Here is a 23,923-nt window from a genome sequence, read left to right as displayed (position 1 = left end):
TACTGAATGGGGGGGGCTTGTTTGGAAGGAAAAGTCCCTCAAAAGCCATGGACTGACCACACAACAAACACAGGACACGTCTCAACCTTTTAGTATCGTCATCGTGGTCAGGCATGGGGCAGGAGGTGGTGGGCTGTAGCTGCCTTGATGGAAAACCCCAAGAGTTAAGAATTTCTTTGTGGTTATCCACATACATACTCTTGGGGGTTGATGAGAAACCAAGAAGGCAAAATATTGTGTATTATATATAACTCCAGAATCTTCCCAAATGACAAGCCTATATGAAAAGGCCACAGGAAACGTATGTAAAACTTACAAACTCTTCCCAGCTTACTTCCCAGGAAAAAGGAGGGTCATTTAGAAAAACTGGCAAAGAAGACTGTTTAAAGTGAAAAGTGAAGTGTAACTACCTGTCATTATAAAGATACAGAGAGAAGGTACAGAGAAAGCAGACCAATCTCAAGAGGAGGAAATGTTTAGGGATTACTTACTGAGGGGCAAAACAAAATTTCCTTCCTTGGAGACAGAAGCTATTTTCTCAGATATCTTAAGGTATTGCTCTGTGACAGGGATGAGTCATATGACTTCACAGTTGACAGATTTCCCTCATTTTCCTGTGGTTTTTTTAAAAATTATTTTTAAAATTTTCTAATCCTTCCAGGATCCCCTTTCATGGCCTGAGCAAGAGCTGCAAACTGACGTGTAACCAAGGCGTCTCCACAGGTACTGCGCCGCCGCCAGCATGATACGGTAATAATATGGGGGGACAAACTTCCTGTGGCACTTTTGTTATCTTACATGGGTTTTTAAAAAAGCCTTTCCTATCTATTATAGACTTATTTTCCATTTTATTTTTACGAAAATTGTATAGATGACTCTATTCCCATTTACTCGACTCCCACCCATTTCCTTTCCTTTCATGATAAAGTTGAATCAACATAAGTTCTTTAAGTGAATCCAGATGACAAGAGATGGAAGAGCATGTTTGAAAAAGTACATCTTTTTCCATTTTATTAAGCCAACAACACATTAAAAACCACTTCGGGAATGATGTGTAGGTGTGGTAAGTCTATCTGCTTTCCAAACAAACTGCTCTCTACTCCCTCACAGACCGGCTATTTCCCCAGTGAGTGCAGCCATCCAGCCCAGCCAGAAATTGGGATAAATCAGATGGGAGGAAGCTGAGGTCTGTCCTTCTGTGAGGCAAAGTGACTTGTTTAAGCAAATAAACTGTAATTAATATTGGCTTTGACAAAAATAACCACTTATTCCTTGCAATTGCTTAGACACTACCAGACATTATACCAATAGACCAACAGCCCCGTCATCCCGGTTGCTGGTGATGAAGTCACGGACACTTTTTCTCTGTGGATATAAACACACACACACACAGCCCCAAATGAAACGACCACGTTCATTTGTTTATTGGCTCATGGCGCACCTTGCCTCTCTGGAAGGCACGCCTCGAAGGGCAGCATCTCACCTGTGTTGTTCACTGACTGACAAGATCCTACCACAGGACAACGCGCCGTGGGTCACAGTGTCCTGTCATTTCAGGCATGCCTGGGTGGGCCTGCGTGCTGCCCTCTGGAGCTCAGGGACAGGGGCAGGGACGTGGCAGTGTGTGCGCAGGAAGGGCAGCACAGCGTGGCCTGGTGCCTCCATGTCACTGTCCTGCATACGGGACTGTGCCAATGAACGAGGATGTAACTGGCCTGCTTTGTCATCTGCATTAATTCTGACATTCTCCCTCCACCGCCCATTGGTTCTCTCTCCTTCCCCTCTACAGACAGAAAGTTTCGCTGAAAGTAAGGCTAATGCAAATCCACTGACGTGCTCAACACATTGGAAAAATCCAATTAAAACAATGAGCCAGATCCCAGCAGTTAAGCTGACACTTCCCTGGCATAAAGAGGTATTCTGTCTAGACTGTTAACTCCTTCACGCACTAGAGAGCTATTTACCACCTTTGAGCTACTTAAAACTGGGGCCTCGTTTGTCATCAGCCGTTTCCCAGGGTATTTATGATACAGAGAAAATCCCAGAGGCATGTGGCCACTCATCACCCCGGGCCCGGGGTGACTCTGGCTAACTGTTTCACCTTGCTGACCCGGTTTCCTGATCTACAACGGGCGTTCCAGCACCTTTGCCGCCGATGTGAGAGGATCAGGGAAAAGCGACACCTACGAAGCTGGTGCCTCGCGGTGGGTACACGGCTGCCGGCTTTCACACGCTCGCTGCGCTGGCTGCTCCTGTCACCTGCAAGGTGTTTCTGGTAATCTGTTCAGACACACGTGGCTAGTTAAGTGGAGGGGTCAAACCACAACCTGGGTCTAACGCCAAAGCCAATGAACCACTTGCGGCCTATCTTTTTGCCACATAGCAGAATGTTTTGAGGACTGTAACACACTACATATATGAATAAACCATTAATAGCAGCAGTAACTAACCTATTAAATTAAGCTTTAGTTTATTTGGTTGCTTACGCATTGAGAGGAAACTAAGAGTACCTACTGCTCACAGGCTGAGGGCACGTACAAATCCAACGCAGATGAAAGCTGGCATTATGTTTGTATTCAGAAAGTTATTGAAAAGAAATACGACACAGAAACACAAGAGGGCGATATAATCAACCAGCAGCCTACTTCTCATTCAACTTGTTTGATGTGTTAATCCATGACATAAACTGGATGGCACGTATAAAAGTAAAAATAATCAATTAGGTAGTGAATTTGAAGGAACAAAATCACAGCTTCTCTATAACCCTAGGGAATTATGGACCTCTGTCCAGAATGACAATCCCTATGAGTGGTTCTCAAACTGTGGTCCTTAGACCACAAACAGCATCAGCGCCATCTGGAAACCTGTTAGAAATGAAATCTCAAAACTAGCCAATCAGACATGCTGAGGGGGGGCCCAGTGACCTACATTTAAATAAGCTTTCTAGAGGAAATGGATGCAAGGTCAAATCTGGGCACCACTGCCTTAGCCTAATGGCTGTTCAAAGTTCCTTTAGAGAGAAGATGTACAATCAGAAAGTAGAAATCACTGGCCTAGGGTCTAAGACATCGTTACCCTGAAAAATGAACAGAAGTGAGTGAATGCTCTGGGGGATCTGGTTAAGACCTAAGGAAAGGTGGGAACCGAATCATACCATTATGCTAAAGGCATCAGGAACTGAAAAGACTGAATTTAAGCGCAAAGCACAGACCTACTGGCAGTTTTACAGAGAAAAATGGGTAGGTGCAGGAATCTTGGGGAACATGAGCCTTCCATAACGTAACATAATGCAGTTATACTTTGGCCAAGTCACTGTAAGTAAATGGTGGGTTACATTTAATGTCATCTCCCATATCAGGAGTGAAAACGAAAGCACCATTTTCCTTTGCGTTATGTGCGGCATCTGATTTCATTTGAGGGTAATTATAAGAAAAGGGAGAATAGCTAAGTTTTATAAGATAAATGGAAAAGCAAAAGGAACCAGAAAAAGCCTAGATAGCTACGCTTTGGTTAAAAAAAGACATCCCAACCTTAAGGATTTCTTTATTCTGCTTGAAATGACTAATCAGTTAGTTCACGGTCAACTTTCAGACCGTTAATTTCATTTCCATGCAATGTCATGTGTAATTTGCTGTGTTTAAACTAGAACAAAACCATACTGTAAGTGATAGCAAATCACATTTTCCTTGCCTTCACCAAACATCTTTATCGCACATTGTCTGTTTTACAACAAACTTGTACTTAGGAAGCACCTTTGTAACATAATTTAAAAATCTAATAAAGCAAATTGACAAGCACACAGGGCTCACCACATCCCGGGAGGACACAGCAATGCCTCTGAGTAGACATCACAGTCTTCGTTTAACTCATAAGAAAACAGAGACATCTCCTGATGCCTTTGTCTGCACAGCCCTGCTGTCTGCTTGGTCCACACCTTCATGCTTCAACAGTCACGTCACTTGATCCTCAATGAAATTTTGGAATTCAAAGAATTTATCTAAATGGTGGCTGCGACAGTTGCCATTGTGATATATTTCAAGGCCATCCTTCTTTGATATTACACCTGTGATGCCAGAAACTAAGTAAGTTTTCTCTACTTGTGGGCAACAAAAAGCAGGAAGTTTACAGAATCTGGTCCTCTACCCCTGTCCATGTTTCTCTATAAAATTAAGTAGTACTTTCGCGTAAATTATTAAAATATTCTGTAGAAGCAGTCTCTTCAACAGAATGCCAGACAAGCTTAGCACAGAGCTTGGAACAGAGTGGACACCTAAAAAAATGCTGGCTGAAGTCAAGGCCACAATTTAGAAAGTCTTTTCTTTTTTTTCAAATACTGATGTATAGACTTTCACCTCACTCTCTAAATTCAAGTGTATCAACCAATGCCTAACGCTGTTTAATGTTTCTGTTTAAGGAGAAGAGCCTTGAAAAGTCTGAAAGAATAGTTTCATGACTATCTACTACTCATTTATGGCTCAGCTCAAGGGTCTCTCTTTGGTGATGCCCTTCTTAATATCCCTGCTTTCTGGATGAGTGAGTGAGTGAGTGAGTGAGTGAGTGAGTCTGCCTCCGGTGACCCAGCTTGGGACATGGTGGAGCAGAGATTTGAACTCAGTTTTATCTGACTTCAAAGCCGTGCTGGCTCTCTGAACTTCCAATTGCTTAACACGGCTGGGCAATAAGTCAATAAAAGGGTTCATTCATTTTCAGTGGAAGATGCAGTAAGCTACTGGCTCAAGATGGAATCAGGAGGCCGTTTCTTCATGTTTAAACTGAAAGGTAGATTACACAAGGGTGTAATCTAAAATAATGAGGCGAAGTGTACAGAAGCAGCCAGCTTAAACAATCAGAAATTACATACTGAAATATAAATATGAAATAAGTTTTACATGTGTAGGTGTGAAATGGAATACCATGCAAACAAACACAATAATCGAAATCGATCACCTCGTCCAGCAAAACATTGAAACCAGTGTTTCTCAAAGTGGTTCCGTGGGAAGTTAATGCTTCCTATAGCACAAGAGGGTGTGTGGTCAGTGAAATAGGAAAAGGTCTTTGACTTGGACAGGCCTCTCCGTCACAGGCTGCCTTCAAGGCTTTAACATACACACATGCACCGTACATCCCCACGGGTTACATGGAATGAATGCTTTCCCATCCAGAACTCTTGACAAAAACAAGGTATGGGATTCGTGTCTCAAGGAAAACCCTTAGGAAAAGATGTCTCACACTGTGATACTGCTGTTCTCAGGTACGAGGGAGCCAGATGCACCGGGCCCAGCATGGCTAACGCACATGCTCAGGCAGGGGACACGGTGAGAGCCCCCTCCTGGCTTGTACAGCACAGCCTAAAGCGCAGCCACACTCCCCTCACTAATCCGTGCTGCGGGAGCTGGCTGACAGAAGCCCAGAAGGAGGAGCCTGGTCGGCCTGTTGTCCCTGCCCGGCAGGAGTGGTGGCCTTGACAAAGGGCTACGGTGAGGAGAGGTCAGAGGCAATATCTGCAGAGGAATCCAAAATCAGTCCAAGACGGAACATTTAATAGGAAGCAGGTGGTAGGTGGAATGGCGGAATCCAGGCTAAGAGGCCACGCCGGGGACTTCCAATGGGAAACCCAGCAGAAGTGGAAGGGGTCAAAGGAGGGAGTCTGAGGCTGAGTTTGGCAGAATTCTCTGAGCCAAGGAAAATACCTGCATTTGCTCTTTCCAATGAGCCTCCAGATTTGGGCCTAGAGAAGGGACTCTGGAGGCTTCCAGAACCAAGATCATGCAGACAGATGGCTGTGAATTACCTCAGAACAGGGTCTGCCTTCCTTCTTGCAACATCTGTGCCACTGTTTCACGTGCTGTTCTTTAAATCAACACTTTGTACTTAACTACATTAAAAGTAAACTTTGCATTAGGCCCGTGTCCGTTGAGAGGCAGTCCGTGGGCTGCTCGAAGGCATGGTCACTGGGGTCTGAGTGGGCTCTGACAGCCGCTCAGCACTCGGACGCAGTTTTCTCAGCTGTGAAATAGGACTCATTATGGCTACGACCTGGACAGTTGTGAGGCGTAAATGAGGCTACAGATGTATGTATACAAGGTTGTTTGTTTAAAAAAAAAACACAAAACAACTTATTTAGCAGCAAAACCTGACTTGACCTGAATTCATTTGGTGGGAAACTCTGATTTGAGGTGGGGCTCTTCAGAGTGTTTATCCCACTTCATGTAAATATTCACATATTTCACAGCAGAGATAAAACTGTGTTTAGGAGGACGTGCTGAGAAGTCACGGGGGGTGAGGGGGCATTATATAATATATGGCACACACACTGTCACCCTTCTGAAATCTGTAAATTCTAAATTCTTATACACATGTTACCCCAAGGGTTTTGGATAAGAGATTGTGGACTTAGATCCCCCGCCCTCTCTCTCACACATACAACACACAAACACACAGTATCTCTGTGTATAAATCTCTGAAATTGTTTCAAAGGATGTATTATAATATGAGTATTAACAGTTACAAGTCACAATTATATAATGATCTTTATTTTCTTATTTAATATTTTCCATATTTCTGAAATTTTTATAGTGAACATGTACAACTTTTATAACAGAAGGGAAGGAGAAAAGCTCCTTCTTGCCCACACCCTCCCACCCACATGCATGGATCTCATTTCGCGAAAGGCCCTACATTACGAATGGCAATGAAGCACGTCAGGACAATGAGAGGACGTCTGGCAGATCAAATGCTAAAAACTTCCAATGATGGAAGTTTTGCAAAAAGATGAGGTCTTTTAAACGTATGATATAATCCAGGGCACCCAGGGGCTCCCAATTTACTGTTGAGTATATCCATGCTCCCTACATGTTTTAGGATTTCAAAGCAGAACTTGAGGAAATAATCTGCTCAGAATCCAGATCCAACCTGCACATTTCCATCTATTCTCATCTGAGGGGGAAGAAAAGAAGAGAAATAAAAACCAAAAAAAACCCCCTCAACCCCAACCACAGTACCCTGCAGTCAGATTGCAAACAGGAAATGCTATGCAGCTGGAGAAATCTTTGCTTCAACAGCTCTGAAGCAATAACTGCCCTCTAACTGTTCAAGGAGGCGCAGGCTCTCATACAAGCTACAGAACTTTCGAAAGGCTCAGGGAAGAGAACAAGCCAGAGGCTTGGAGAGTCCTGGCTGCACCACAACCCTTCTGGGTACTATTTTAAAAGAGGTTTTACATATACTTTCTAAAACTACTGCTATACTGGGGCTCTTGGGGTATGGTTGAGATGGTTTTCCTCTGCCCACTGAGAATCTATTTCAATCCACCAGTTACTCCTTTCCGGTCCCATTTTGTGGTTTGGTAATTAAATGGAGGCAACTCTCTGTTGACTCCTTAACGTATTTGCCAGGATCAGAGGCCACGATGGCCTGACACTGGGAATAGAACAGCACTGTTTATTTAACAAGCCATGTTTTACTGCTTTCCTTAAAATGGTTAAAAAAAAAAAAAAAAAAGATTGAACATAATTTTTGTATTGTATATTTAATCAAATGAGTAACAAAAAAATACTTAGAAACAGCTAAAACTCAAGGGCATTCTGCTTTCTTTTCCCTTTTCTTTTAAAAAAACAAGGGAACAGCATTGGAAAGAAAGCCTTTATCACGAACACACTAACTACTAATGGGCATTCCAAGTAGAAGGAACTGGAGGTAGAAAGGCATGGAAATAAGAAATAGCCTCCTCTCCAGGTATGATGAATAATTTATGTCTGGAGATGGTTTTGATTATCAAGGTGTCTTTAAGCACAGGAAGGCTGTATTCAGAGAGATTGGTAAGCCAACTATAGAAATATTTCTAACAATTTCTTTTTGAATGCTACACTCTACTATGCATATACCATGAACTAGACCTGTGACAGGTACTTCACATAAAAGCCTATGCACTTAAAACCTCGCCACAAAAACATGAACAACATCGATGAAATTGGTCATTCATTTCCACATCTCCCTGGTCACCACTAAGTGGCAGCCTTCTCCAGACTTCTTGATGCATGAGTGCTAGATTCACTTCTGGGAGGAAGAAGCAGCTAGCACTTCACCTTTGGGGAATAGGGACCGCACAAAAGACTGACTAGAAGGAGGAATTCGCAAGTCAGAGAAAGACTGACAGAGAAAACCAACACAAGAGAAACGGAAGTGGGATTACAGATCAGAGGTCTGAAGTAATAGCAGAGAAGTGAGAGTCTGTACATTTGTTACACGCTGAAGTTTTTACATAATGATAACTATATTATTAAAGATTTCCCCCTTTCTCTCCCTGACCAGACTTTGATGATTTATATGTTTATTTAACCTTTTTATTTTGAAAACAATTATAGACTCAACAGAAAGTTGCAAAAATAATAAAGAGAGAGGTCCCTTATATCCATCAACCAGCTACTCCCAATAGTAACATCTTACATGTGCCTGCCTTCCATCTATCTGTCTGTCTGTCTATTTATTGTACATGATCAAAACCCAGAAATCAACATTTGCACAAGACGATGAGCTAGGCCACAGACCTTCCTCAGATGCCACGGGTTGCTGCATGCACTCACTCTTGGTATGCCTGTGTATCGTTCTATGACATTTTACCATCACCACAGTCAAGAGAGAGAACTAACCATCAACACACAGGAACTCCCTTGGGCTACTCCTTCATAGGCACACCCTCTCCCCCTTCTCCAGCCCCTAGGAACCACTGGTCTGTTCTCCATCTCTATAATTTTGGATGACTCAGACTTTCACCAGAAAAATACACAAAAGGCAAGGTTCTTATTAAAAAGTCACTCCTTTCATTTTAAGGTGTCAAAAGCCCACAGTGGTAGAGAGAACATGAAGTAAAAGACAAAAGACCTTCTCACTTGGGAAGTCCCACTGGACAGGCAAGGCCCTGATCCTATTCCGGCCCCAGTACCTGGGTTCCCATCAAGCAGCTGTCCCAGCACTGGCTCTCCCAATAGGGAGTGGACGAGACTGCAAGTGGCATGAGGGCTGAACGATCAAGGATGAAGAATCCATCACACGGGTTCTTTGGAAAGTCAGTCTCTCGAGCTTCCGAATCTGTAACTTGTCCCAAGCAGGCAAAGTGCGTATGCTCTAAAGCCAACGCTAAGCGAAATTTAACAAAATACAAAGTTGCTTGGGACACATGATTTCATATATGGGGGGTGTGTGTGGGGGGGAGGAACATACAGAAAACCAGACTAGAAAAGTAAACTTCCGATATTAATGGATAGGGAAACATAAACGAGAAACTGCAATTTTCTCTTTGTATTCTAAATTTTCCCCATTAGGCATGTGTTCTTTTTATAAGAAAAAAAATACATAGATAAAGTCCGCTGCAGTGGCTATTAATATTAATGTCGTCTATTAATACCATAACAATCCACTGTGTGTGACTCAAGGACAGTTTGCAGACGCTGCCACGTGGGTGATACGATGTGACCTCACACAAGCGACAGGTTAGGTGGAGAAGGTACTTTTTCTCATTCTCCCAGGGAGGAAATTCATGCTTGTAAGTCAGGCAACATTAACCCCCTCAGTGGCAGGGCTGCAGTCATAACAACGCCTTTGATTTCTGATACTTGTGGTTCTCAAGGCATGGTCCACAGGCCCCTAGAGATTCCCAAGGTCAAAGCAGTTTCAGTAACACTAAGGCTTTATCTGACTTTTGCACTGTTTTGACTGTTGCACTGATAGTGCAAACAATAATGCAGGTGAACTAGCTGGTGCCTTAGACAAGGCATCGTCACGAACTAGTCACCACGACCTTCACGGGCATGTTCTTGCAGTTAAAAAGAAAAAGAAAGGTGAATTTCATATAAGAGTGCCCGTGATGACACAGTAAGACTGATTCATTTTATTACATACCCTTCAGTATGTCTTTTTTCTACTGCTCGGTGCACAGAAAGTATGCACAGATACTGCCAAGGCAAAACAAAACGTGACAATTAGCTTGAGAAAAAGCACTTAAGCAGACTTTTGAGTTGCAAGCTGAACTGGCTGGTTTTGTTTGTTAGTTTCTGCGTGGAACACCATTTTTTTTCCTTGAAAGAACGACCAACAAACTGTTGGTATTGAGACCTGGGTATTGGTATTTTCTCTAAAATGAATGAAGTGAGCCTGTCACTGCAAGCTCTCAGAGAAAAGGTAAAATGCTGGAAAATTTGTACCTGTCACCATGAGCTTGTCAGCTTCCGAATCCTTCAAGTTCATTTATATATAATTTCGATTCATAACGCTACCAACTTTTAAGAAACAACCACTCGTCAAGTTTTCACCTCGTATCAAAGAAGAATATCGATAGTTACCTGAAAAGTACTCTTCTCTCTTCCCAATATATAGACCTGTGGGAGGCTGTGTACTTTTTGTCCAGTTCAATCAAAACAACATACAGCAACAAAATAATAGATTTAAAGTTTTCTCAGTTTTAAATTCTAATACAGTTAGTATGGATAGAAATAGCCCACAATGAAAACAAAACAAAACAAAACTCTTTAGTGTCCTCAATCATTTTTAAGATTGGGGTCCTGAGACCAAAAAGTTAGAAAACTACTGGCTACCACACCCGCTCTTTCCAATAGGCTATAACTCACTGATGAGGGAAATGACAGGGAAAAACGGATAAGACAGTCCTGTGCCAGCTGAGTACAAACAGGACTCTGATGACCGCTGGGATGGGGTCCAGGCATCACGTCCGGTGGGTCGCTAGTCTCCAGACAGTCTACAAAGGCAAGCTCATCACTTTGTAATTTGTGGGGCGGCAGCTCGTGGCAACACCGCAGGATCTGATTGGTAGTCAGGGAAAATGAGCTCAAGCCCTAATTCCGCGACTTCCAGGCAGATTATTTGTTTGGGGACTCGGTACACTTATCTGACATGGTTTTCCATACCTGCCTTTGCACTGGGAGTTGCCATAAAGATCAAATGAGAAGGTGTCAATGATAATAAAAGCTGGTTGTATTTGTAAAGCCAATTCCACGCGCCAGCTACTGTGCCTAAGGACTCGTATATGATCTCAAGGAAGTCCCACCACTCCCAAGAAACAGATACTATTCTTTCTTTTTAGAGACAAGGAAAGCTAGCGTTAGAGACATCAGTTGATTTGCCTAAGGCTATAAAAGCTAGCGAGCTGGGAGCTGGGATTCCAGGTCAGATGGAGACCCAAACCAATATTCCTCTCACCCCCTACATTTCACAGCCTCTCTCTCTGATGTAACGAGATAAAGAATTACGAGGTCAAAACCATTTTCTAGGATGTGGAGGCAAGGGGCAGTAAGAGAAGCAGGTACCTTCACCCTGACTCTGGTACAAAGTAATCAGCTACAAGGAAAATCTCCTCTGCAGTCCAGACGTTGTTGGTTTAAAAGTAGAAGCTGGTGAATAAAAAGCAGTCTCAGCCCAGCATGCTGTTAACACCAACATCTGTGCCGCTCCTGGGGGTTTTCACAGAACATTTCACTCGGTCATCATTCCTTCCACAATCACTGAAAGTTCCGAAAAACACCTAAATGGTGACTGAGAGTCGCCGTCACTCAGTGGGTGGGTATTTCTCAGGTCCAACCCTTCAGAAACTCCCAATCACAAATAATGCAAATTTTTCCCTATGTAGTTAGTCAAAAATAGAAAGCTACAACTGACCACAAAATCTCCCCTTTCATTTTCCTCAATAAAAATAAGTAAGAATTTAATATAAACGATTACAATGCCCATTGTAAGTAATATCTTAATTAGAAAATGTTATTTTTCAGTATTTACTATAGACTCTGAAACAAAACAGACATTTGGTATTTGCTAGTTGAATTGAGGACACAATCAGAACACCTAAAAAATGTGAAAGGGTCCTTTTAAAATCTTGCTTTCTAAATTTCAACTGTACCCAACTTTTGCTTAATGTTTCCAGCCTTCACTAACCTAAGTGAATAAAATTTTGGTGAATCTTCTGAGAAATACTGGTTCTCATGGGGATGTTCCAGAGCTTCACCAAGGGGGAGTGCGCCCCTAAACTCCTCAGCCTGGGACTGCACATGCTGCAAGCTGACCCAGAAACCCCTCCGCTCCCTGGGGGGCTTGGCTTCTTCTGTGCCCTCTGCTCCAAGGCAAAGCCCCATCTTCCCTTTCCTGGCAAAACAAAAAAGGGAAGCAGCAAGCGGCTGGCTGTTGTCAGGTCGTATACACTCCTGGGACTGACTTTATTCAATCAGAATAGCATTCCCTTAGTAACCAACTACAGTACAAACGGATTCTTCTACCTGCGCTCACTTCAACGGGGAAATGCTTGTTTTTATATTTTTAATTAAATGTGCAGGTCTTCTTGCAATGTTAAATCTTTCTGAGACTTCTATTCCTTAAAGGGGAGCAGACATGGAAGAAGGCGGCCTTCAGCTTGGGTATGGTTAGGGGAATAGCTAGATGGGCACTTCTTCTAGTTAAGGAGACGACCCCCAGAGCAGGTGGTGGAGTAGGGTGGGAAAGACGGTGGCTGCAGAGACAGACTGTTTGGCCTCACATCTGTTTCCTCACAGTGCCCGAACAAGTTATATAATCTCAGTGTGCCTCAGTTTCCTCATCTGGGTTAAAGAGAGAATAACTGGACGATTGCTGTAAATTGTTAAATAAGAAATCCACGCAGTATGCACATGGCCAAGTTCTGAAAGTGTGCAACAAGTATCAGTGGTCTTTGCAGGGCAGTAAGCAAATGCATTACTAGGTAAGCAGATGCAGACAATGAGTGATGCCTGAGCGGCCCCAGACTGGTGTGGCCGGCAGACACACAGAGGGAAGGGACCCACGGTGCAGGCAAGGGTAGAAATGGAACGGTCCAGGAAACGTGGATGTGATGGCTCTGGACGTGACCCAAATCCACTTGGTCTCAGGAAGACATTCCTGTGAAAACAGCTACCTCAGAGAAAACAGCTTCCTCCCAGGCAAGCCTTTTACTGCTTATTACCAAAGTGAATTGGCAGAGGCTGTCACTTCCTTTTTTCCCACCATTCCCCCCTTTGAGCAATGCCACCAGCAAAAGGCAGGTGATACCCAGAAGAGGGAGAAATGAGAGGCCCCTTCTGAATAAGAGGTTTAAATAATCTAAAACTTACAGAAATATCACAGGTTTATCAAAGAAACCCCAAAGTGTAGGAATATGTAGGGTAGGTGCTGAGTTCAAAGTTGTCCTTCCTTAAGTTTTTGAAAATAAGACAAATTTCTATTTTTAACCTTCATTATCTTTAAGATTAGTTGTCACAGAGTGAGACTAACTCAATGGCCTACACCACTAATTAGAATTGAGTTGTCAGGAAGACACACATACACACATCAATGCATCAGGTGTGATAGGGAAGGAAGAGTATTCTGATCAGTCAAATATTCAGGCTAATATACTATGCTATGGAATATTAGTTTTCATTTCTAAGAGGAAATGAAAACTAAGCCAGCCATTTGTATCACATCGATTTGTGACAAGATTCACGCATAGGCCAAGAAGCCTATCTGACATGAGTAACTGACCCAGGGCCGCGACATGTTGAGTTTGAACTCTGGGGCCTTACAGGAGGCACCAATGCAATCCCAAGACTGAGGGAGAAGAAGGCTGAGGAAATCAGGATAGTGTTCCTTTGGGCACCTTTCAACCTCCCTGTACCCCCATCTCTTGGGACTTGGGGGGAAAGAAACTTGAATAAATTACCCACAGGCAAGTGTGGGTGGTAGTGCCACACAGAGTGGACACAGTGTAAGGGAGGTGGGCACCGTCTGCTGACACACAGACAACACTGCCTGGCAAACAGCACCCCCGCCCCAAGTCTGCCTCCTAAGGCCTGCAGCTCCAGTGTCCCAGATTTCGGGGGATTCTTCTTGCCATCTACTTCTGCAACCAGATTCCCTAAATCTCAAAATATTCTTCTTGGAGGTGGTTAGAAGGATGTGGGGAGTTGGGAGAAGTTACTTATTTTTACATTGGGGATCAAAATCATCTTCACACAAGTGGGATGGAACAGGTCTGTTTGACACAGAAATCATCATCCCTCTTTCAACTAGCCGGAGTTGTTAAAAATTTCCTAAAACAAAAACAAAACAGCGGTAGAATGTGGAAAAGAATTCAGGTTAACCCATTTCTCTCAGAGTCAATAAATCTCCCCTGCTATCAGCTGGGTCAGAGGTACACATTCTAGGAATTTCACAGTGGTATTTTCTTTACACGGGACTCCATGCCTCGGACGAGAAAGCCTTTTGGCCGTCATTGGCAAAGTCCTGTATGAAATGGCTTACCAGATTTTTCAGCAGTGTGGACAGTTCCTTGGTGAGAGTAGAAAACTTGACAAAGGCGGTGCCAAGATCTGGGTTGTCTCGACTTAAAAAGTTACTTCCAAACTTATCAAGAACTTGTGCATAGTTTTCTTCATTTTGTACGTGATCTAGAAGAGAAGAAGAAAGAGGAGGCTGAGCTATCATTTGCCACAGTGACGAGTTATTCGGAACAACTACTGATCACCAGACACTCTCAAAGGAAAGCAAAGAGAAACTGCATCAATTATTTACTGAACGTCCAGAAGGTGCTTAGCCGAGCACTGGATGTTCTCCCTCCGTCTTTACCGAGGGAGATGCCCCGTTTCTCTACCACGGCATTCAGCTCACTTATGCTTCAATGCATCCTCTGACTCCCCATTGGCTGAGGGGGCAAATTATCAGCACCTTTTCAAACAATTAGGAAACTATGATGATCAGGAAATAAGGGGCAAATTCTCAGAAAATTAATCTTGGAATGCAAACGAAAAATCCATGTGTTCTAATTTAATTTCCTTGAACTTAGTCTAAGGCCCCAGGACTTTCTCACACCAGCTCTTGGTGCAAAGCGTGCCGGGGGGAATGGATGGAGCTGGGTCTTGAGTTTGGCTTCACCGCACCTGGGAGCTTGCTGCTACCCTAGTGTTTCATCTCCTATGGCTGCCATCCCAGCTGGCATATGTGAGGTAGAGATCAAATATTTGTGAACAAGTGTCCTCACTCTGAGCTTTGCTTTTCTGATCTATGAACTGGAGCTAATATGTACTTTATAAGATTGTGCTGCCGATGAGTTGAAACAAAATATACAAAAGCTTCTCGTAAGAGTAAATGCTCCATAAATCACAACTCCCGCCTCCTTGAAACACTTTCTTTTTAAAAAAATTAAATTTGTTGGGGTGACACTGGTTAATAACATTATATAGGTTTCCAGTGTACAATTCTGTAATACATCATCTGTATCTTGCATTGTGGGCTCACCACCCCGAGTCTGATCTCCCTCTGTCACCATATATTTCACCCCATTTACCCCCTTGAACTCGCCCCATACCCCCTGCCCCTCTGGGAACCTTCATACTGTTGTCCGTGTCTATGCATTTGTGAAAACACTTTATTTACTTGGCTTCCAGGATAGTACACTCTCCTCACTGTCCTCGCACCTCATGGCTGACCTTCTCTGCTGTCTCTGTTGGGCGCTCATCACTCTGACCTCATCACGTGGCACAGTCCTGACTGCTTTGTGCCTTTATTGTTTTTATCAATGTTCACTCTTTCGGGATGTCCCCTAAACTCACAGCTTTTAATAACTCCTATCAGCTGACATCCCCAGCCCAGACCCCACCTCTGAAACACAGACTTATGAATCAGAACTGCCTACTCAATATCTGCACGAGGATGCCTGATAACTATGTTTGATCTTAACATGCTAAACACAAACCCTTGATTTTTGCCCCCAAGCCTCCTTTCTCTGCCGTCCCCTATATCGCAGTTAACGGCAAACGCATTTTTAGAATTGTTCAGGCTGAAACCCACCAAGTCACACTGGATTTTTCTTTCTCATGGCTCAGATCCAATCCACTGGCAAACGCGGTTGGCTCCACCTTTCAATTATATCCAAAAGCTGACAACGTCTCACCATCCCCATGGCTGTCACTATTGTCCAATATCAGCTCTTGCCTTGATCACTGCAAAAACTTCCTGCCAGAGTCTCTTTCTTGCAGCTCTTGCTTTCCCCCAGCCTGTTATCCATACAGCACCCAGTGGGATCCTATAAAATGGTGCATCAGATCTTGTGACTCTTACAGCAGACATTACCACTGTCACGGACATCTAGGTTCCCAGTTCTTGCAGGGTTATGGAAAAGAGGACCGCACATCCCCACACCCTGGAAGGAATAAAGCATGGGAGGCAATTTGCGCCGACCAAAGACACGTGAGTGGAGGTGATGGGTACTGCCGTCACGCACAAGCATTTCTAATGCCTGTGTTCACCTCTCCACCTCTCTCCCTCTGCCGCGACATACAGGGAAGCACACATCTGCATGGAAGCCCATGGTAGATGTATAATATTTACTGAAGGAATAAACGAACAAATACGTGTCTAACAAAATCCCCTCTCTCACAACCGTATCTTTTTAAAGGCTTAATTCAACACCTTTTCCTTTATAAAGCCGTCCTGTAGTTGGCAATGACCCTTCCTTGCCCAGAATTCTCTGTACCTCTTCTGCACCACTTTCCAACCACATCACATCGTATCTGCGTTAAGTGCAGGATCTTTCCCAGCCACCAGACCAAGAGCTGCAGGGATCGCCTCTGGCTCACCTCTGCATCTCTACCCAACAAACCACTGCAAAGTTTTCAGTAAGCTAGGCTTCTGAAGCTGGAGTTCAGTAAACAGTTGTTGATGTGGATTTGTTGATTTCCTTTTTAGGAACTTAAGAAGCATTCCCTTCTTGTTCAATAACTGAGACGAAATTTTAACACATGTCACTCTCACACATGCCCTGAGTAACTGAGCGGGAGCAATGGATCTCATGAAACAGAAAAAGAGTCTGAACTGGGGAAGGAAGTCGAAATGCAACACAGGAAATAAGTGTCACAGCAGTCCAGTGAAACAAAATGAGGCCCCAGCAGTCTTCCAATCATCACCACATTAAAAATTCACGATGCCTACAGTGGATGTCAGCATTTCAGGCTGAGATATTAAAAAAGATAAGACGCAGCTCTGGTTACTGCCCAAGTTCACTCAGAGGAATGGCGCAGAAAAACACAAAAGAAAGGCCTCATCAGCTCACAGACAGGATGCATGTGCTTGCTCTCCCTCCTGAGCTGCAGCTACCCCTGACAACTCCTGTCGGAGGCCAAAGAGCCTCACTCAACACTCAGAATCACAGCCCACCTGACATGTCCTGCTTTTGGAGCCCAGCAAAAAGAGAATGCAGCTGCCACTCCAACTGCTTTCAAGAAAAGTGTCTCAGTGGTAAATAAAACACAACTATCAGGCTTTTGGTTTGTTTGCTTCAAATTATAAAATATTTCAAATGACGTAAAAATCTTTAGACTAACAGAATATCTGTGTACCCACCAACCAGTGAAGAAAGTATTACAGAATGCTTCATGATTCTGGTGGAGGACAGAGTGAGGGCCGAGGGAGGGAGGGGCCTTTGCAGAGTCCAGGAAGCAATCTGAATGGAATGTAAATTCAGGGGTTCAGACAAGAAGGGGACAATAAAAGGGCTTTGGTGGTGCGGGGTGGGGGGTGGAAGGGCCCTGTCACAGGCCTGGGTGTGACTGAATGAGAGGGACCCATGAGGCAGGAAATGGCCTGACCTGTTCAGGACATTTCAGAAAGCAAGATAACGCTGTGTTAAGATCTTACTACATTCAAGTGCTAGAAGACTTCTGGGAGATTGCTACAGTGGGGGCTGGGGAAAGCAGGTGAGAATAGAGATTGAATACAAGAATAGGGAAACAGAGAAATGTGATCCATTCATTATGGAGACCCAAGCTTTTCAAATATTTGTAGGGAATTTCTGGCATTCACGGTGTTGCTGGAGAACATAAAATAATTCTAAGAGCTACGTGACTCCTTTCAGTTGTGAAAAAGGAACACAATAATATAGTTTTACCAACTGAACCTGAAAGGGCCACTTAGTCAGGATTTCAGCGGCTGGCATTTCTTGGGCCGGATGACTCAGAGATATTAAGCACTTAAAAAGCTCCACGCAGCTTGAAGGGGCCTTTACTTTCGTCCCAACATTTCCCCCCCAGGGCGATACCTAAGCAGTGATTTACTCTCCCAGTAATAACAGTGATAATAGCTGGTTTGTTGAGAATTCAGCATGTGTTGCTGACTGCATTTAGCACTTTACCTACATTACTTCACTCTTATTAACAAGCTAGGTGGTAAGTACTGTTATTGTCCTCGTTGTAGAGACACAGAAAAAACATGCCCAAGGTCATACAGCTCATAAACAGGGGAACTTCAACTGAAGCCGATTTGGTCTCAGAGTTGGGGACTTTCCCCATATCCTAAAGTGGGACAGACCTCGTTCAAATCCCAGGTCCATGTTCACTGGGCGCGGCCTGGGCTCCGCCAATTTCAGCTTCCTGATCCTCCTGTCCCCTGCTGTGCGATACGTGTACGATGGGACTTACTTCACAGAGGTTCTGTGGGGATGAAGTGAGACTGCACGGTATACCCTACGCTCGGTAAGTGTTTCTGATGACAGGAACAGCGACAACAATGGCACAGGCTGCCCAGGCCGGGCCAGCACCGTGGAGTCGGCCAGGGGTGGCCCCGGGGCAGAGGCTCCCATGACACTCTGAAGCCAGTGACAGCACTCAGTGTACCCTCCTCGGGGCTGGCGATAGCAAGTGCCTCGGGAATATTCAAGTTCCATGTTCTTTAAAAATACCTTGTCTGTTCTCCAGACAAGGATGTTCAGGACCCTTGCCACAGTGAGACAGGCCTTTCTCTGCGGGGTGCTTGCCTACTTGCCACCCTGCGTTAGACCTTACCATGTGGGGAAGCTTTCCGAAAACCTCCCGACCAGCCTGCCAACCAAACCTGATTCTGTCGCCGTAACTACAGCTGCCATGTATTAATACTAAGCACTGACTGTGTAGTGGGGTCCATCATAGGGAAGATCCTACGCTCCTGCAAGGCCGTTGTTTCCTCGGTAAGAAAGTGAAACTCAATGGTGAATCCACATTAGAACCCAGCCCTCCTTTGATTCCAGAGCCCGCCCTTTTCTGCTGACAGACTCAGGAAAAGATGGCCATGGAGACTGGAATCCACTACCAGAAAGGCTTAATGATAAACACCTAGGAAACTGGGGGGATAAGAAAGACCCCCTGTCCCACAATAATGACAATGAAAATTAAAACAACGATAATTAACAATTATTAATTGCAACAATAATTACGGCCAACATTTTTGATCACTTCATGTGCCGGGAACGGTGCTAAGTATTTTTCCTACATCAAGTCAGGCAATGCTCACAACTAGTATCCCTCTTTTATCAATGCAGAAACTGGTTCTGAGAGGTTAAACAAGTTGCCCAAGGTCACACAGCTGGGCGCTGAGTGCAGAGCCTGTGCTCTTAGCCAATATGCTTGGTCGAGTGTTGGAACCCCTAGAAGTCTTCTCATTTGAGCCAGATGTCGAATGATCGAGGGACCTGAAAAGCTAGGTCTTAGCTCAAGCCACTCACTACCCTGTGGCCCTGGTCAGGCCACCGAGGCTCTCGGGGGCCTTAGTTTCATCTACAGAACAGTTCTAGTAGCACCTACCCAGCTGACTCCTACAGGGTGTGCTAAGGAGGAAAGACGTCGTCATTAACACGTTGCGTACGGATCACGAGAATCTTCACGAGGGATTTAAACCCCGCCGTACGCAACGTGTTAAGACGAACACTCTTTGGCGCAAGCAGCAGCACCGACAGAGAACACCACAGACCCACACAGACCATTTCTATGGAATGAGTGTAGGCCTCCAAGGCACACCTAGTAAGTCCTCCCTTGGGGTGCCCGACCTGACGAGGCACAACCTGACGCTCACTGAGGCATCGTCACCGTGCAGTGGATGGACACTGGCCTGGTCCCTGGTGTGAGTCTCCCTCTGGTCCTGACTGGCCCTATGTGACCCTGAAAAAGCCACTGAACTTTCCTGGGCCTCCATGGCCTACGTGAAGCGTGATAGATAATACCTGTGAAGTACACGGTGAGCCTGTAAAAATGTCTTTACTTTTATCACTTTCATTCACTCTGAGACTTAGGGCTGAAATTGTGATGTTAATTCCGGTATAACCTGAATATATCATGGTATTTTGGGGAGGACTCCAGGGTACATAAGACGACTGTGGATCAAATCCCAGGTCTTCCCCTGACCAGCTGCGGCTCCGGGGCAATATATATGTGATCTCTGACTCTGCCTTCTTAGCTGCAGTTGTACCTATTTGGTAAGGTTATTACACAAACTCGATGAGAAAAGCATACAATGTGCCTCATCCAGTTTCTGGCCTAAGGTGGATGTTTATGACATGTGAGGTACCATCCCTGACTCCAAAGTAATCTCACTTCCTTAGCTTCCCACATGCTTTCCTGGGGGCCTCGCTTCTTTTCCCAGGTTCTTATGCAAGTTATCCTCTGTGCCAAGAGTCCAGAGCAACCTGTGTTTATCATGTTACCTTCCTGGGCTTAGCAAAGTTCCCGGAGCGCGGCGTGGAGACATGGGTTATTCTCCTAGTCATGCAACCCAGCTGAAGTGCTCCAGTCCGCCAAGCTCCATCACAAGTTCCAGGCCTCGGCTTGCCTCTTTCAAGGTCAAATATACGTGTAACCTCCCAGACAAGCTTGTGGTTCATTCCTCTCCTCAGCCTCTTGCAATGCCCAGGTTCCCAACTTTATCTCATCTGTTGTGCACCCAGGTCCCAGCGTTGGGTGCGCACAGTTGGCAAAGGGCACCAAAGTGCTCAGTAAAATGCTCGGTGTGCAGTGAAACCTCTCGGAACAAGTCTTTTTTCCATCCTTCAAAAAATACTCAGCATTGGCTCTGTGCCAGGCATATAAAATACAATGAGCTACAACTGCAATAGTAAAGCCCTGTAATACGAGTTATCAATTATAGCGCTGCCAGAGGAGGAAGTGATAAATTCTTTTATTCTATCCTACACATACTTTGTAGCACTAATCACACTTTTAAAATTTTAATTCCGTTTGTTTTTAAAATTACAAAGATCACTCATATACTAAGATGTATAAAAATAAAAATTACTATTTCCCCCTTCCCCTTCTCCAACCTCATTCTCCTTGAAATGTGTGCAAAGTGAATGCTTCTGAGGATATCTCAGCAAAGCTTTCTCTACGCTTAAAACATACAGACACACATAAGCATAGTGCTTTGCTTCCCTTTTGTCACTTAAAAAAAAACAAATGGGATGTTATATATAAGACTATGGTTTACTTTTTCCCTTGTGAATAAAGATCAAGAGATTCAGTACAATTAAATCTAATTATTTTTTAACTGTGATTATATTCCAAACAATATCACAATTTGTATAACTATTCTTCTCCTGAGAGACTTCCAGTTTTTGCCACCAAAAGCAGTAACTATTCTTATACGCAAGCTCTTACGTGCTGTAACTTTATCTCTGAAAAGATATTTATGAAAGCAGAATTGTTGGGGGATACGGTGTACATTTCAAATTTTTATTAATATTGCCATGATCTTTTCCAAAGAGGTTGGCTGTAGCAATTCACATCCCCAACAGCCACGCAAACATAAAAGAGCCTATTTCTCTGTGACCTCACCAGCACATAGACATTTTTCAAAAGTTCTTGCCAGATGGATGTGAAAAACTTAAGTATAGTAAACCTCCGTATCCTTTTGTATTTTATTGTCCATTCACATTTCCTTTTCTGCCTGTTCACATACTTGGCGCAGTTTTCCATTGCTTGTCTCTTCATATCAGGTTGTAAGAGGGCTGAATTACATAAGGGACAGCAATATTTTGTAATACGTGTGGCAAATATTTTCTTCCATTTGTCTTTTAATGTTGTTTATGGTGCCCTTTGCCACACAGAACTTCTGAAATTTCAAGTAGTTAAATATTCCAATCTTTACTCAAAGGACTTTTGGGTTTCCTGCCTTGCTTACTATGTTCCTAAACCTTCTAATGTTTATTTTTTTTAAAAAATAAACCCACACATTTAAATCTTCAATCTAGTGCAATGTATTTGTTTATATAATATGAGGCAGGGTTCTAATGTTAAAGTGTATCCTAAACCTTCTAATATTTAAGTTTAGTTTTATTCTCTTTTTAACATTTAAACAATCCATCAGCAATGGATTTATCTGTACGGCGGGAGGAAGAGTTCTAACTTGATTTTCTTTCCCTTGTATGAAAATATGTTGCTCATCGAACTTGACCCAGTAGGGGCACCCATTTAAGATCTGATAAATGAATATGTCGCAAAACTGGGATGGAGCAGGTTAGACTTCACGAGGGTAACTGAGCAGAGACTTGAAGAATGAGCAGCTGGTTAACAAGTAGCCCTGGGGTAAGGCAGAGGCCAAGTACGAGGTGGCAGCACGCCATAAGGCATCACGGAGTACCCGGTCAGAAAGCTCACGTCTGCGCGAGCGGGCAGAGCTACAGGGAGGCTAATGCGGGGTTCTCTCCAGAGCTCACTGTCTTGGATCTAGAACTGGTAGGTCAAGTTTATAAAAACCTTGCCCTCTACTCCTGGTCAGAGTGGAGCTCCGGTTGTTGGGCCACACCACCCCATAAAACAGCAGCACCCACCCGGTGACCCTGAAAACATCATGTTCTAACTTTACACACATCATGTTACCAGGGAATGAGGGCTGGATTTATAGTCCATACGGCATTTTCTTAGACACAACGTTCGCTAGTCTAGATACAACATGTACTCGATGATGAGCGAGTTATTTCACTTCCCTGGCCTCGGTTTCCTCATCTGTTCCCACCACCACTCACTGCACGGGTCTGCCGCTAAGATGAAAGGCAACATCCTTGGAGGCAAAAAGGCCTGTGCACTTTTTTTATTATTTTATAATTGCCTTCCTTCATGCCACTTTGGATGATTCACTCCTCTAATTTCTCAGGGTCATTTTGAATTTGGATTTGTTCTTCCAAAGTTCTAGCCAAGCCTTTGCAAGAATCTGCTCCAGTCTCTAGGGAGTTTGTTATCTGGAAACTCAGCATGCAGACTCCCATTTCCACAGCAACTGACAAATCCATTAACTAACAGCCCCCGGAAAAGATGCCCGCAGAGCTCGCTCGGCAGGGCGATTACTCAGCATTTACAGGGCACTTGAACTTCACTTCATGGCAGTAGAAACAGAAATGTTCTTTTTCCTGGCTCCATCGTTCAGGCTTCCGAAATGCCACATAAAATACACATCACACTTGGGTTTGCTGATGGCTTGCTCGGTAATTTTAATGCTTTGCGATCCGGCCCTGAGGACAAGCTAGAAAGCGAACCACCAATTCCTGGACTACTCCAGCCTCCACGATCTGACTACCCATCATCCAGTGGAGGCAAGCTTTCTCCTAAACTGGTGTCATTTAAAAGCTACGCCCACTTTATTTTATTTTTAATTCAGAAGCTTTCATCAAGCACTTATACTGGGGTCCAAAGGTTATTTAACTCATTAGATGTGTGGCCTTGGGCACATCCCATAGCCCTTCTGAGCTTTAGCTTCTTGGCTATAAACGATGTGTGAAATAATTAGGAAAGAAAAGCTCACTGGGTTGATGAGGTAGCCTGGAATGTGCTCTCCAGACTGTTTCTGATCATCCACTCATGTCGGCAAAGTGTACATTTCTAATTAATGCTTGTTTACTTATTTATTTAACGACTTATTTATGCATTCATACTATACAGAGTATATGCATAGATTATGTACTAATGTACTATTTATAGCAATCAGCAGTCCTGACCTCAATTTCAGGGGTTCCCAAAACCCCTAAAATTGACTGAAAAATTCCGCCTTGCAAGTTTTTTTTTTAAAAGTCAGAGGAGAAGGCCTATTGTTCTCTGATGATAAAGGATCTATGACCCCAGAATGCCAGGATCACAGAGAAAACATG

At 43.9% G+C, this 23,923-nt stretch overlaps 1 protein-coding gene across 6 annotated transcripts in view; it reads right to left on the bottom strand.

Annotated features, from left to right (window-relative positions):
* ASAP1 (ArfGAP with SH3 domain, ankyrin repeat and PH domain 1) overlaps window positions 1-23,923 on the bottom strand; it is a 292,224-nt gene that overhangs the window by 85,989 nt on the left and 182,312 nt on the right. For all 6 annotated transcript variants that reach the window (XM_074316674.1, XM_074316673.1, XM_074316677.1 and 3 more), the window contains one exon: window positions 14,293-14,438. In XM_074316674.1, the coding sequence (XP_074172775.1) occupies window positions 14,293-14,438 (146 nt within the window). The remainder of the gene's footprint in view (window positions 1-14,292; window positions 14,439-23,923) is intronic.

This window comes from Rhinolophus sinicus, linkage group LG12 (assembly GCF_036562045.2).
Source record: "Rhinolophus sinicus isolate RSC01 linkage group LG12, ASM3656204v1, whole genome shotgun sequence".
NCBI lineage: Eukaryota > Metazoa > Chordata > Mammalia > Chiroptera > Rhinolophidae > Rhinolophus > Rhinolophus sinicus.
Note: the sequence above shows the minus strand (reverse complement) of the source record. Positions and strands in the feature narration are given on the sequence as shown.